Source organism: Camellia sinensis, chromosome 9 (assembly GCF_055761805.1).
Source record: "Camellia sinensis isolate YWXY chromosome 9, ASM5576180v1, whole genome shotgun sequence".
Taxonomy (NCBI): Eukaryota; Viridiplantae; Streptophyta; class Magnoliopsida; order Ericales; family Theaceae; genus Camellia; species Camellia sinensis.
The window spans coordinates 51161690-51178276 of NC_138969.1; the positions used below are offsets into that span (position 1 = coordinate 51161690).

The following is a 16587-nucleotide window of genomic DNA, read 5'->3' on the forward strand; positions in this document are numbered from 1 at the left end:
GCATGTTGTGCTTGTCCTGAGGTTTCAGAGTTCTCGGCTGAGAGCCTTGCCTCCGGGCCTCGAAACTTTTTGTGCTTTGACTCGATTTGCGGACCAGGTCTTGTTTTCTCTTTCCGAAGGGAGGGAGAGGTCTTGTAGACTATCTCTCAGTGGTCGTAGACTACTTTTCGTGGTCATAGGCCACTGTTCCCGTTTGGAGACTAGCTTCCGGTTTTCGGGGCCGTCGGTCGTGCGCCTCGACTCAGGACCGCTTAACATTCTCGGTTTGCCTCGGTTTTTGGAGCACACCTTGTTTCCTCTGTCTAGAGGGACACTGTGGCCCAGGAGACCACTTTTGTGGTTGCACACCACTTTTGGTGCTCAACAGCCAATTTTCGAGGTACCCGGCCGTGCGCTTTGCCTCCCAAACTCTCGTTTTGCATCTGTGTTGGTTCTTTTTTGGCACAACCCTTGTTTTCCATGTTTGGAAGGTGACACAAGGGTGGGAGACCAACATTTCTCTTGGAGACCACTTCTCTTTCTGCCAGCCGGTTTTCTTGTCAAGAAACTGGTCTCCTTGGTCTTTGAGCCACATTTACTGGTCTCTCATACCACCACTAGCTTGCTTTCAGTGTGGAGACCACCAAATGGAGCTGTCGACCACTTTTTACTGTGGGAGACCACTTACCTTGGTCGGTCGACCAGGGGAAGTGGTCGGCCGACCACCTTTTCTGGTCAGCAGGTTCCTACTAATTTCGTCTAATTGAGTGCATGCTAGTTGTGCCAACTGGAAGGCACAGACTGTATCCTCCATACACGTGTGTGGAGGATATGCACCCTTGTTTAGCTTCTCCAAGAAGTTTGAACCCTTTGATTTCTCTATAAGAGAGGGCCTTCCTCTCCTTATACCAGGTTAAGAAATTGATCTAAGGCTCCAATACATATCTCTCTCTATATCTCTATATTTTGGGTTCAAAAGTGCTTTGTTCTTGGCCTATTGCACTACACCTCATAGCCATACACTTCCACCATTGATTTGAGGTTCTTGGAGGTTGTTTTCAGAGGCTAAAGAGCTAGTTTTGGTTGGTCCCAAAGTTTGCTGGTTTTTGCTGAGCTTCAAGGGTAATCACTTTTCCCTCTTTTAAGCATCATTTTGATCCTCCTCTTAGCCTCATTTGCATGCATATTTAGGCTTTGTTGTCAACTGAGAAAAACTTCATTTTTAAGCTTTTTTTCATGTTTGTTTAAGGCCATTTTGTTGTTGGGGGTCATCTACCCCCCTTGCATGCTCTATTTTGCCTTGTTTTGAGCCATGCCTTAGGGCCTTTGTGTTGACCTTTGCTTGGCCCTTTAGCCACTGAAATCCAGCAGATTTTCAGTGGTTGGCATGTGGTTTTGAGGGCCAAAATCATAGAGGGGTGACCCTCTCTCTCCTTGTTTTGTCTACTAGCATTTTTGGCCTTACAAAGGAGCCTTTGTTTTCACACTTCCAAGCCTTGGTTTAGGCCCCTTTTGGTGACTTTTAGGGCCTACCTAGGCTCTATCCAGAGTTGGTTTATTCATTTAGGGTTCACCTCTTGCATGTGTAGAATAACCCCTTTCATAGCTTATCAAAGGAGCATGTCATTCTTGCATGCATTGGTCTTGTTTCAGTGGGTTTTTAGTCATTATTTGGCATGTCATACCTCTGTCTTTTGCTGGTTTAGTTTCCTCTTGAATGCTTCACATGCTTGTAGTGTAAACCATGCTCACTAGCTTACATCGCATGCGGTTTTGGCCCTTGATTCTAGCACATTTTGGCCTTGCTCTAAACTAATTTTGTTCATATTTTGGGCTGCCTTAGCTCTGATTTAAGGCCTCTTGGTCGAATGATGCTTTCCATGCATGCTTGTAGGGTAATATCCTTGCCTAGCTTCGAGTTTTGGAGCCCCTTACATGCTTCACTTGAGGTGTTTTCATGTTTTGGCATCATTGAGCATGTTATTTCAGAGCTTATACTTGTGCCATGTTCCCATGTTTTCCACTCTTTAAATGCGTTTGAGAGTTGTGCTTGTATTCCTCATCTACGGGCCATTGCATGAGCTTCATTTTTGTGCCTTTCAAGCCATCAGTTTAGTCCATTTTGCTACTGTTTTGGGTCTGCATAGGGACTGTTTGAGGTTGGTTTGGTTATTTGAGCATCATTTTGCATACCTCTAGTGTAATGCACTTCACTATTTTCGGTGCTTGAGTCTTTTAAAATGCATTGCATGAGTTGTTTGCGTGATTCGGGACCATGTTGTATGTCATTTCAGAGCTGGAACTTGTGCCATTGTATGCCATATTTCATCCTTCCAATGCTTTCGTGGAGTTGTATCTTATACCTTCGGCTTTGATCCCTTGCATTGTGCATGCTTGTGTGTGTGTCATTGCCTTGATTTCATCATGTTTGGCCACTGATTTGGGTGTGGCTGAGGCCCATCCATTTTGGTTTAAGTCCATTTTGCATCGAGTATGCCATCGTAGTTCATAGCATTGAGTATGCCATGTTGTCGCATGATTGATCATTACATTGTGCATGCCTTGTTCATCTCATTGTGTATGTTAGTTTCCATGTGCATCGCGTATGCTAGTGTCATGAGCATTGTGCATGCCATGTAGTTTTAGCATCGTGTATGCTAGGTGCATGTTTACATGTTCATCCTTTGCATGTTTGCATGTCTAAGTGGCATTGCATTAGGATTGCCCGCTAGAATTGCATTGGTGCATGCCATGTTTGTTGCATTGTGTTTGGAATAGGAGTTAGTCCAAACACGGGAAACGAGGAACATTTTATACTCCAAGTGATGAAACGTGTCTCGATTCCCGGTCGCCGACACTCTTGACCATCCATGATGGAGTTGTTTGTTTTAGTTGCTTATATGTGCATTCATGTCCCATTGAGTTGTACAATTCGACTCCTCGACCATCATGCATTGGGATGTGTGATTGGTGGCCCGAGGATCGTGGACTACACTCCCTAGAGCTTATGCAATGATGGGGAGAATGGTCGGGCACACATATGTTGAAAATACCTTGTCTTCTCTCTCTCTTGCCTTTGTTGTAGAAAAAGTAAAAAACCAGGAGAATGAACTAGTCGGACAACCAGGTTTTCTGGCAGGTCGACCACCTTTTCTGGTCTTCACCACCAAGGGTGGTCAGCAAATGGTCTCCCTTGCCTATAACTGGTTGGCAGCCTTCCCACAGCTTCCCTGGGTGGAGTTTCATCTCTCTGGAGCCTAGTGCAACTTTCTGAAATCAATTGCAAACAAAGGCAAGTCGAGGCATCGCGATGGATTTCCCAACAAGGCAACTCGGGCATGCATGCATCCTTTATCATTCAAGGCAGAGCTGAGGCAATCCATTTCATGCAGCTTACATGCTAGTCTATTTGCTTCCTTAGTTAATTTGTTAATTAGCTAGTGTTGTGTAATAATTAGCTGTAATTCGTTATTCATTTGGGTTGTGTATTATTCATTCGGACCCTCCGTCAAGAGGGCCAACTGTTGTAATAAGTGTGCGTGTGGGTGATGCATGTCTTCCAACCCCACGTCTTTCTCCCTTTTATTTACCAGCTTATAATGGTTAGTTTTAGGGCATGTTTCAATTAGCATACTTATGCTCGCATGTTTGCATCCATTCATCTGTCTTGTGTGCACCGGGCTCGGCGCATCATACTAACTGCATTGTATTTCAATTCCAAGTTGAATACATGTATCGATTGTTGCATTTCACATGCCATTTTAGAATAGCCGAGCCTACTTCTAGTTGCATTTTGTATGTGTTGCAATAGGCATTCTTAACATAGTTAGGATCATGCATTGATTTCTAACATAGCTGTTGTTTTGGCTCAGAGTACTCGGTAAGTGTTTATGCTTTAGCATTCTTGCATGCGTGTGAGTGACTGCCATGATAATATGCCTGCCATGAGGCTATTTGCTTATGTGATATAACTGCCTGAATTCTTGTGGGTGAAGGTTGGATTACTTGAGTTGGAACAATTCATTGATTGCGAGTTTCAAAGCCCACTTGAGAGTGGCAAATCACCATGTTTTCTAAGCCCACTTGAGGGTGGCAAAATCCGCATTTTAGCCTACTTGTGAGTAACAAACCGCTTTCATAGACAAATATGAAATGTTTTGTTCCAATCCAGGCGATCCAGTCTATACTTGTTTGTTGCACGCATCACATAGTATTTCTAGGCTAATACACCGGAATAAGAGCACATATGTTTTCAAAACAAAATATCATGTTTAGTAGTGGCCGATCTTTGATCGGGCGAGGGGGGGTGCTCATAGTTGACCTTCCTTAATCGTACCCAAGTTCCCGAGCCGAAGCAACTTTGGTGATAACGGACACGTGGCCTTAAGCAACGAGTCAGGGTTTTCTAAATTTTCCCAAAAATCAAATATTTTGGTGGCGACTCGGTATCTGGCAAAACAGTCCATGTTTGGCACTTCTTTCTAAAAAAATCAGTTTTTCAAAACGATTTGCCGGATTTGGACTCTTTGGTGATTTATCGGTCTTGCATTGCACTTTGCGAGATTAGATTCAGAACTGTGACATTTGAGTCCGAACTGTAGTAAGCCCAATGAACAAAACGGGATCTTCCCCGGGACGTTCGAGCGCGTCTACACCCATGAAGGCCAATGTAAGGGATCATTTTCCCTACCATGCTGTGGGACTGCTGGGATTATTTTCTGCCCTCCTTTCTGGGTGTCAGTCTTGGCCTCTGGCATCGGCATGTTCTACAACAGAAACGGTGGTTGCAAGACATTGTTCTGCATCATGAAGTTGACAACCGACTGTAGATCCGTCAATTTGTTGGCCATTCTCTTTATCTCGTTGTCCCTCCTTAGGCATCTATCTTTCCATAACTGAAGGTCGCTTTTGTTATAGTACTCATCTCGGCCTAATTTATTCGGGGGGTCTGCCTCCTTGCCGACGTCCTTATCCCGGGATTCTAATCTCGTGCTCCTTCATTATGGTTTTCTTCCTCGGTGTTAGGACCGGCATGTTTACCACTCTCGCATGGGACGTCGTCCCCTATCTTTCCTTTCTGCCTGTCGTTGGCCATCTATTCTCCTTACGTTCCCACAGACGGTACCAAATTGTGGATGTAGATTTTTGACCACACAACCAAACAGGGGTTCATCCACCCAAGGGCACTCCAACGCTCAAGTCAGTAATCAAATATCTCTCAAAGATAGCAAATTGTGCTTAACTCACAAGAAAACACTTACTGTTCACAATATATCACACCAATCTCAGACCTACGGGGGTGCACCGCTTTTATAACTAGCACTGACCTGATCCCTGTAGAAGCCTCACTTCAATGGACTCTCAGCTAGATAAAAATAAACTCCCTGAGAGCTCTATCTTTATTCAGACTGAGATCCTCTCATATTCTAGGACTCTTGTCGCTTATCTGTTTATTCTGGATTCCGGTATCTCCGCAGATAACCTCGGCCTAGCTGAGATCACCTCGGCATCAGGACCATGCCACGTGGCACCTCGGCTGACACTTTGGCGTCACCTTGGCCACGTGTTTCTACTCACAAAATATGTCCCCACAGCAAATTTCAGGTGGATTTTAGGACAACTGATCTAAAAATGGGAGGCATAGCTAACATAGCCCAATTTATCATTCAATTTTCTCATCTTTCAAGGAATTTTAGTGATAGGTTCATGTTTATTTTTTATTTTATTTTTGGAATAAACAGACCATATTATTGAGCAAAATACATGAGTACAATAAAATTGCCAAAAGATAAAGAGAAAGCCTCGCACAGAAGGGAAGAAAACCTCCCGCAGAGAAGGAAAAACAAGCTTCCATGCAGAGAGAAAACATAAAATAAACAAAACTCACAAAAACATCTAACAACACACCATTACAACAAATAAGAGTTTTAAGGACTAAAATTGTCTCTAAAGGAAAAAGTTTATTGCAAAAACATTTAGAAACTAATTCATGCCGTGGTGAGGATAGTCATATAAAAGTTGTCTTGAAAAATAAAATAAAAAAAGGACTTTCAGCAATAAAATTTTGAATATACTGCCAAAAAAATATACTTGTAGGGACAAAATAATATGGTCCAAAAATGTTTATTTTTTGAGTGGCAGAAATTCATCACTAAACGTTTAATTTCGTCACAAAAATAACAATAATGAAACTTTTGGTAGCAAAAATATTTTATTCCGAAAAAATAATTTTATCTCTAAATTTTTGTCTTTAAAATATTAATTCTTTATAGTGAACACCAACTAAAGCCATCATAGCGTTCTACAAAGTCTTCTTGTCTCTACGTTACTTAGATGTCGCAATTTCTCATCACACAAGAAAAAATCTGTCCTAAATCTACGCATAACTTGACATATATGATGACTGTTTGCGACAGATCTTGCCCAAATTTGAAAGTTATGGCAGCAGTGAGTTGAGGAAAAACTGCAAAAAGTGTGACAGCAGTCAATTAAAAAAAATGATAAACATAAATAAGTTTGTTGGACAGTAAGAAAGATCGAGGTGGAAATGGAAGAGAAAATGGTAATGGAGCCAGCGGCCAAATTGAAACTGATCTAGGATGTGCAGAAAAGACGAAAATGACTTTTTTTGAGAGACTCGTGAAAGTCACATCTTAACAAATCAAGTTGAGACGTTTAGAATGACTCTTTAAGCACCGGAAAAGATGATGAAAATCCAAGAATATGCTATTTACTGCATATTTTTCTACTCTCTCCCCTTTGTGGCAATGAATTCATAGAAAACAAAAGACCCACAACCTATGTAACCATTCATTCTTCCAACAACGGGAATTATATTATAAGTACTACTAATAGTCACTCATAATTTGAAGAGATATGAAGAGAACTTATTCAAAAATTTCTGATTTTTTTGTATTTTCTAACATTGGGTATGATAAAAAAAAACAAAAGTTAATGGAACATATTTTATATGGTTTACGAAAAACAAGTTCATTTGGCTGAAAAAAAATTTTAATTTTGAAAAGTGAAAAAACTTTTTATGAATTAAAATCTATGTTACATGGACTCTTCAAAATAAATAAAATATTCATGTCAGATATTCGACACTCAGATAAGGGTGTGGGATATGTGTCGAATAATTTCAATGAATACTTCTTATATAATTATATATAATACTATCATTATATGTACATATTATTATATAATTGTTATAAATGTCTTTTTGACACTGAAAGTTACATATAGTGCTATTTTTTCTCACATACTTGATTAAAAATATAAAAATATGATATTTTTTTGCCAAATCCATGTACGCTTAAATTTTTGGTTTGATGAATCCGACCTCATACATACCCGCACACGATACCTATACTCGAGTCCATGTAACATAGATTAAAATCTTACCAATATCATCACATGTGCTAAAAGTCAAATTTCCTACCCAGACACTACCAATGCCGCTGCTACCTCTTCCACTACCGCCACTGCCATTGCCTCCACTACTGCCACTGGACCACCACTAGTGCATTAGTTTTAAAGTTGCAACGAAATATAGGAAAACGTTTTTTTATGAAAACATTTTTTTGTAAAGAATTTTAGTAAAAAAACGTTTTTCATTGGAAGATTTTCCACAGGAACAAAAGGAATGTAAGTCAGTTTCTCTGGTTTCTTTTAATCACTACTATTGCACAAAATAGCTCGTAAAGCTTATGTTGTGCATGAGTAATATTCTTGATTGTTATTTTGTTGGGTATACCTCCTTAATGGAGTATGAGACTCAAATGATTTATTAAAAGAATTTTAATTTGGTTTGGTTTGGTTTGGTTTGGTTATAATATATTTTATATATTATATCTATCTTTTGGAAGCCCAGTGGGTTTTTTTATAATCAGTTTGGTACAATTAGAGTTTTGATAAAAAAAAGCCCAAAAGTTTACAATATATATTGATATTGTTTTGTTTTTTCGTGAGATGAGGTGCAGCGACAGTTACTAAGTTTTTTGGTGAGATTTGGTTTTGGGTGGAAACATAGAACTTTGTAAAAGTTCAATTGGTCGAATCCATTGTTTCCAAATACATGTGAAAGCTTCATCGGCAGTGGCTGCTATTCACGTTGTTGTGTGCATGTGAATTGATTTAGATTATTATTTTGGATCTTCTACAACTTTGTTTCGAAAATTTTTGTACATTTATTTGGTGAGGTCTTTCCTCTTGATTATTTGTGATTATTTGGAATTCACCTAAGAGTGATTTTATGAGACCATTCGTGTCTCGTTTGTAATCGTTTGGAAACTCTTTGGTTGATAGTGAAATTGGATTTCGATTCCGTGGACGTACCTCACATTGAAGGAACCATGTAAAAAATTTTGTGTCATTGTTGATTTAATTTTTCCTTATTAGTTTTTATTCTCATTGATTGATTTACTTGTGGGAAATCATATATTTTTCCTAACAACAGTTTATTTGGATTTATTTATTTGTGTAAATCAATGGAGGGGAATGTAGGTCATATATCTAATTTCAATGAAAGCAATTGGGTAACTTGAAAAACTAAAATGGATGATCTATTAGTTTGTAAAGATTTGTATGGGCCTATTGAGGGTGATAGTGGCAAACCTGAGGATATGAAAGATGATGAATGGAAGAGGCTTAATCGAAAAGTCGTTGGTGTTATCCATCAATGGATAGACAATAGTGTGTTTCATCATGTTGCTACTGAAACTTCAGCACATGATTTATGGAAAAAAAATTAGAAAGCCTTTATGATAGAAAATCAGCCGCAAATAAAGCTTTTATGTTTCGTAAGTTGGTTAATTTAAAATATAAAGATGGCAGTCGCATTCCGGAACATTTGAATGAAGAAACTAGAAGAAAATCAGTGGGTTCCTCTCATTCGAAGGCATTTGTTAAGAAAGGCCGAAGCAAAACAAGGGAGAGAAGTAAGACTCCTCATGGTCATGATCAAAGTCGTGACAAATCAAGAGATGGTTCTTTTTTCAAAGAAAGACATTGAGTGTTATTATTGCCATGAGAAAGGCCACATGAAGTGGGAATGCAGAAAGCTCAAGAACAAGAAGAAAAGGCGTGACAAAAGTGTGGATAAGAAGCAAAAAGACACAATGGCGGTTATTACCGATGATCTCATGGTCGTTTGTGAAGATGATTGTATCAATTTTGTAGGCCAAAAGAGCAATTGGGTGATTGATTCTGGTGCTTCTTTTCATGTGACTTCTCGAGTTGATTTCTTCAGTACCTACACCAAAAGAGATTATGGTTGTGTTCGAATGGGTAATAAAGGTTTGTCCAAGATTATTGGTATGGGTGATGTTTACTTGGAAACCAATTTGGGCTGCAAGCTGTTGCTTAAAGATGTAAGGCATGTTCCTGACATTCACCTCAATTTGATCTCTACCGGGAAGCTAGATGATAAAGGCTACAATAACAAATTTGGTGATGGAATATAGAAGCTCACAAAGAGTTCTTTGGTGGTGGCTATGTGCAAAAAGACTCATATACTTTATTCGATGCGATGAAAGATTTATAAAGGTGTTGTCAATACACTTGAAGATAATACTTCTATTGAATTGTGGCACAAGCGGCTTGGGCACATAAGTGAAAAAGGGCTACAAGTTTTGTTCAAGAAAGAACTTCTACCCGGTTAAAACTTGTGTTCATTGTTTAGCGGGTAAACAACATAGAGTTTATTTTCATAAAAATGTTGCTTCTAGAAAAGAAAATGTTTTGGAGAAGATTCATTCGAATGTTTGTGGTCCTTTAAAAGTTAAACACATAGTGGTACACTTTATTTTGTTACTTTCATTGAAAATTATTCAAGGAAAGTTTGGGCTTTTATACTAAAAACTGAATATCAAGTTCTAGATGTATTTAAGCATTTTCAGGCCATGGTTGAAAGAGAAACATGGCAGAAATTGAAGTGCATCCGATCAGACAATGGCGGTGAATAAATTGGGCCATTTGATGAGTATTGTCGCAGCCAAGGTGTTCAGCACCAAAAGATAGTTAAGAAGACTCCTCAATAAAATGGCGTTGTTGAAAGGATGAACCGCACCATTGTGGAAATAACAAGGTGTCTACTTTCACAAGCTAAATTGCCAAGATCTTTTTGGGGTGAGGCAATGAGGACAGCGGTTAACGTGATCAATTTATCTCCTTCCTATCCTTTGAATGGTGATGTCCCAGAAAGAGTTTGGACCGGTAAAGATGTGCCTTATAAGCACTTGAGAGTGTTTGGTTGCCGAGCTTTTGTTCACATTTCAAAAGATGAAGGTCCAAGCTTGATAGCAAGTCAAGACAATGTATTTTTGTTGGCTATGGGCATGATGAATTTAGTTATAGATTGTGGGATTCGGTCAATAAGAAAGTCATTCGAAGCTGTGATATTGTGTTTCTTGAAGACCAAACAATTGAAGACTTTGGCAAAGGTGATCAACCGGAAACAAAAATAGTGATCTCATTGACATTGATCCATCTCCTTCGTCTTCGGTGGATACTAAAAATGGGAGAGATGTGCAACCACCTCTTGAAGATGTAGGTGATGATGCTACTCCAAATGAAATTGAGCCTGAAATTGAGAAAGAGCATCTATCTCAAGAATCGCCACCACAACTTGAGTTGAGGAAATCTACAAGGGACTAGCAACCTTCGAGAAAGTATCCTCCCAATGAATTTGTGTTGATTTCCGATCAAGGGGAGCCTGAGAGCTACCAAGAAGCAATTGAACATGCAAAGAAAGATGATTGGAAAAAGGCTATAGAAGAGGAGATGAATTCTTTACTTGAAAATCACATTAATGATTTAGTGAAGTTGCCTAAGGGGAGGAAAGTTTTGAAAAATAAGTGGGTCTTCAAATTGAAGAATGATGGCAAGAATTTGAGGTACAAGGCACGTCTTGTTGTGAAAGGCTTTGGGTAAAAGAAAGGTATTGACTTTGATGAAATTTTCTCGCTGGTTGTGAATATGTCTTCTATTTGGGTTGTACTTGGTATGGTTGCAAGTATGAACCTTGAAGTTGAACAACTTGATGTGAAAACTGCATTTCTTCATAGTGATCTTGAAGAAGAAATTTACATGGAGCAACTAGAGGGTTTTATGGAAAAAGTGAAAGAGAAATTTATTTGGAAATTAAAAAAAAGTTTGTATGACTTCAAGCAAGCCCCAGAGCAATGTTACAAAAAATTTGATTCTTTCATGATAAATAATGGTTTTTCTAAAACCACTTCGGACCATTATGTATTTGTGAAAAAAATTTCGAATGGAAAATCTATTATTCTTTTGCTTTATGTTGATGACATGTTTACTACGAGTCAAGATTACACTATGATTAACAAGTTAAATTTGGAGTTGAGCAAGTCTTGTGTTATGAAATATTTATGGCCGGCAAAGCAAATACTTGGTATGAAAATTGGTCATGATTGTAAAAAGGGATTGATTTAGTTGTCTCAAGAAAGCTACATTGAAAAAGTTTTTAGGAGGTTCAACATGGATAAAGCAAAGTCGGTTGGTTGTCCACTTGCGGATCACTTCAAGCTTAGTTTGAATTAATGTCCTACAAGTGAGAAAGACAAGGAAGAGATGCAGAAAATTCTTTATGCTTCAGCAGTTGGTTCTTTGATGTACGCCATGGTTTGTACAAGGCCAGGTATTGCTTACGCCATTGGTGTGGTGAGTAGGTTTCTCTCTAATCCGGGTAAAGAACATTGGGCAACGGTGAAGTGGATTCTAAGATATCTTTGAGGGACTTCGAAGGTGTGTTTGTGTTTTGGGGATGGTAAGCCGATGCTTGATAGGTTCACAGATTCTGACATGGCCAGTGATGTTGATTCTAGGAAATCTACTTCGGAGCATTTGATGACATTTGAAGGGGGCGCTATGGCATGGCAATCTAAATTACAAAAATGTGTTGCTCTCTCAACTACCGAAGCTGAATTTATTGCCATTACGGAAGTTTGCAAGGAAGAGTTATGGTTGAAGAAATTTTTATAAGAATTGGGTTTGAAGTAAAAAAGGTATGTACTTTATTGTGATAGTCAAAGTATTATTTATTTGAGTAAAAATTTCACTTCTCATTCGAGATCGAAACACATTGATGTAAGATACTATTGAATTCGTGATGTGTTAGATTCGAAATTGTTGTAACTCAAAAAGGTTCACACGGATGATAATGTTTTGGATATGTTGACTAAGACTTTGTCGAGGGACAAACATTTGAATTGTCAAACTTTGACGGGTATGGTTGATGTCTCCACCTAAATCGGTAGGGGAAGAACTGTCAGATATACCTCCTTAGTGGAGTATGAGACCCAATTGGTTTATTAAAAGAATTTTAATTTGGTTTGGTTTGGTTATAATATATTTTGGCCCTGTTTGGTAGGGCTTATTTCCAGCTTATTTCAGCTTTTAACTTAATTTAAGCTATTTTGATGTGTTTGGTTCAGCTTAACAATACAACTTATAGCTTTTTGTAAGTCAAAAATCAACTTATTCTTTGAGTGGAGGAGGAGAAGCTTAATTTATGAGTCAAAAATCAGCTTATGTTCACAACTATAAGCTGTTAGACTATAAGTTATAATCACTTTCCCACAGCTCTACCAAAAGGGACCTTTTTATGTTATATCTATCTTTTGGAAGCCCAGTGGGTTTTTTATAATCAGTTCGGTACAATTAGGGTTTTGATAAAAAGCCCAAAAGTTTAAAATATATATTGATATTGTTTTGTTTTTCCGTGAGATGAGGTGCAGCGATAGTTACTAAGTTTTTTGGTGAGATTTGGTTTTGGGTAGCAGCATAGAACTTTGTAAAAGTTCAATTTGTGGAATCCATTGTTTCCAAACACATGTGAAAGCTTCATCGACAGCAGCTGCTTTTGGATTATTATTTTGGATCTTTTACAACTTTGTTTCGAAGACTTTTATTCATCTATTTAGTGAGGTCTTTCCTCTTAATTATTTGTGATTATTTGAAATTCACTTTGGGTGGTTTTGTGAGACCATCTGTGTCTCGTTTGTAATCGGTTGGAAACTATTTGGTTGATAGTGGAATTGGATTTCGATCCTGTAGACGTACCTCACATTGAGGGAACCACGTAAAAATTCTTGTGTCATTGTTGATTTAATTTTTCCTCATTAGTTTTTATTCCCATTGATTGATTTATTTGTAGAAAATCATATATTTTCCCTAATATATTTTTCACACTGTCCCTATAAACTAACATATCAATACAAGGACGTGAAAACAAGCATCACACTAAATTTTTTTTTTGTTTTAGAACAATTCACAGTCAAGGATGGACTTGTTTAACAATAAAAAGAACACGATCACACTTCAATTTGTCTATGGTGTTTTCATGATCCAACTTCATATCCAAGACTGTCTTTCTTCATCAAGAGATCAAGACACATGTATTTCACAATTTTTATTTTGAGAGGTTGGAATTCGAAGGAATTGCCCTCTAAAACTGCTCATTACTGCCAATAAGCCACAACCAATCGAGAGAAACTCCTGCAACTACGCCGCCTAGAACACATAACACTAGCAAATTACCCAAGGCGTTTTGCTCCGGACCCTAGAAAACCAAGAAAGAACTCAATGATTGATCATTATGAGGAGAAATTTTGAATTCAATATTACACTATTGGCTAATGTCAGTTGACTTACCTTGTAGCCTTTGGGAGCTTCTGTAAGGACACAGACAGTGAGATAACCGTTTGTTAGTCCCAAGAAAGATATGAGCATTATCATCCATCCCAGACCACCATACTTTGCAGTGAAATAGAATGCAGGGATAAACAAAACTCGAGATATAGTTGCAAACAAAAGTCCTTTTCGCGATTTTAGCTTGAGTCTCTCCACAAGGGGAATGTATCTTGATATCGAATCCCATACATTGTACATTGCTACCAGAACAAGTGCATACCTGAAAGAGGGAGAGAACTTGAGCCATTTTGTCATGTTGTAACTATGAATAGTCTAGGAAACTAGTATTGGATGATAAGAATTTGCCAATAAGAAAAGTAAAATTAAATCATGAAATTTATGGGATCTATTTTTCACCACTTACCATGACCCTAACTGGTGATGTGATTTAGTGTTTTCGAATAAGAATCCAGGGAAGATTGACAAAGTCAGGACAAATATAAAAAACAAGACCAATGCAAAGTCTATGTTCTGAAAAAACAGTTGCTTGCTGCTCAACCGCTGCTGTTGTTGTTTATCATCAGCTTCAACCTACATCGACATCAGAAGCTATTTTGAAGTTTTGTATATTGAAGCTTATTTTTTAAGTACTTCTGCTAAAAAGAAAGCTGACATACTTCTTGGCTTGCCGCTTCTGTTTGGATGCCAGCAGCAGCAAGGTCTGATGAAACAGTTTTCGACCCTTCTGAGGCTGCTTTTGCTCGATAGTACTTCACAATTGGTAGTCTAGGGAAGATGAACGCATATAGGAATATGCATAGAAACTCAAAGAATGTTGAGATTGCGAGGAACAACACTGCAAAAAAAGACAACAATAGTAAACATAATTAACAAGAAACTTTCTAAAATTGTTATAGTTTATCAAGGAGAGAGAGTTTACATACTAACTCCCTTGCGCAGACCATTACTAGATTTTTCAAAGACCGCTTTCGTGATTAACCTCAAAGCAGAGGTGAGAGCTCCAGATGCAGCCAAGCCAGCTAGGAAAGTCTGCAAAGTTCATTACAAGAATATTTATGAAGTAAGCAATTTTAATTCAAATAGTTGAAAATGAAAGCAAAAGTAGTCTAACAATTGATGGAAAGCAAAATTAAATGTCAAAATGCTTATTACTTGGATGAACTCAGGGCACATGAAAGACAGGTCTCCCACCAGTCCTCCTTGAACAAGAGCATCTGCAACTCCAAAGGTAGCCACGATGGCACATATACCACTGTAATTTCCAATACCACCCTTCCCGGATGTGACTAAATCCAACTTTTAAAACGTAAAACCAGATTGAATGTGGTGACTTATATATAGTTGAAATAAGAATATGGGACAAAAACAACAGTACCAAATGAAGTGTTAAGACTACTTACAACGAGGAGAGACAAAGTACCTAGGAAGAAAATGATGTATCCGATCAAGATACGCTTCCTTGTATCGATCTTTGACTCATTATATGCAAGTATTGCCATTGTTCCGAGTGCAAATAGTTGATAAACAACGGTAAGTACCCTCGCTGGATGGTATCGCTTCAAATCCAGAGGAACAACTTCATCAAATAAATTTTGTCAACCACAAAAAAAAAAAATAATAATTAAATTGTCAATTTAGGCTTTGAATTAGTGATCACCCCCCCCCCCCCCCCCCCCAAACACACACACACACAAAAAAAGATGGAAAATTGGAAATATAAAATGGGCTGCTTACTCTTGGCGGGAACTCCCAAGAATAGTAATCTTCTATAGTCAACATGCTGTTCCAAGGGACAAAGGAGCCAAATCCAAGAATCCAACATACTAAGATTGCACCATACTTTCCCTGAAATTAATATAAAAAATAAGACCATAAATCAATGTTTTTGTAATAAGATGTAACTAATTAACTCTGTCTAGGAGAAACGAAAGAAATTAACAAATATAAAGTTTTAGCCACAAACCTCAAGCCTAGTTGGAGCTTCAATTGTATCAGCAATAGCCATAGCTTCTTCTCTATATATAACAATAGCAATATTGATTGGAAGACAGAAACATAAACCAGAAAGAAATGAAACTGATATAGCGAGATTTTTTTTTTTTTTTTTTTTGTAAGATTGTTAGTTTGTATAATATTATTACTCAGAATGGAATAGTGGGCAGTGATTACATTAAAAATGAAACTGCTAAATGTAGATGAATTCTATACGGAACTGGCAAGTCCCAAGTCCCAACCCTGGAAAAGACCATGAATGCTAACAAAATTAACAGTTTGTACCTATTAACAGCTTATCAAATTTTGAAAAAATTGCTGAAACAGTGGATTCCCGAGGCTCATACAAGAAATTAGCTTTTTAGAGACAAATTTATTCCGTCCTAAAAGTGTAATATTTGTCGAAAAAAACTTTAGCTAACTAATTTTTTTTGTCCCAAGGTTTGTCCCAAATGGAGCGTCCGGAAAATTCAAAAATTGACTTTTAAAGACAAAATTTTACATTTGTCACTATAAATATACTTTTAGAGACAAAAATATTTGATTGCAATGAGTTTTAGTTTTGAGACAACCAAAATTGTCTTTAAATGTCTATTACAACTCTACGGTAAAAAATTAGTTTTTGAGACAATAAAAGTCGGTCTCTAAAAGTTTTAGGTTGTGTTTGGTAGAGTTTTTAAAATGTGATTTGAGAGTAGGAGTTATATTTTGAGTTTGTGAGTTTTGAAATTATGATTTGAGTGCGGAAAATTTATTTGGTAAAAGAGTTTTGAATTGAGTGGGGAATTTTTGATATAACATATGATATTTGATACAAAAACTTACAACTCATAACCAAACATACAACTCAAAATTATATTCAGCTTGTTTGGTTCCATTTTTTTAAAAACACTTTTCAGAAAACTCTACTTTCATATTTTTTTGTGTTTTTTTGTTTTTACT

The 16587-nt window shown here is 37.7% G+C and overlaps 1 protein-coding gene across 6 annotated transcripts; it reads right to left on the bottom strand.

Annotated features, from left to right (window-relative positions):
- Window positions 1-13225: 13225 nt before the first annotated feature.
- LOC114308132 (equilibrative nucleotide transporter 3) lies at window positions 13226-16025 on the bottom strand. 6 transcript variants are annotated; one of them, XM_028253622.2, is made up of 10 exons: window positions 15931-16025; window positions 15617-15668; window positions 15388-15498; window positions 15054-15209; window positions 14806-14949; window positions 14577-14682; window positions 14310-14488; window positions 14057-14223; window positions 13654-13912; window positions 13226-13561 (listed from the first exon to the last, which is right to left on the bottom strand). In XM_028253622.2, exons 2-10 carry the CDS (start codon window positions 15656-15658, stop codon window positions 13448-13450), a joined length of 1278 nt encoding a protein of 425 aa, XP_028109423.2. In that variant the 5' UTR covers window positions 15659-15668; window positions 15931-16025; the 3' UTR covers window positions 13226-13447. The 6 variants fall into 6 exon arrangements, with proteins under 6 accessions (XP_028109423.2, XP_028109426.2, XP_028109424.2 ...); XM_028253625.2 differs by having other exon boundaries at window positions 15054-15229; window positions 15931-16018; XM_028253623.2 differs by lacking the exon at window positions 15931-16025 and adding an exon at window positions 15823-15917 and having other exon boundaries at window positions 14806-14867; window positions 15074-15209.
- Window positions 16026-16587: the final 562 nt, after the last annotated feature.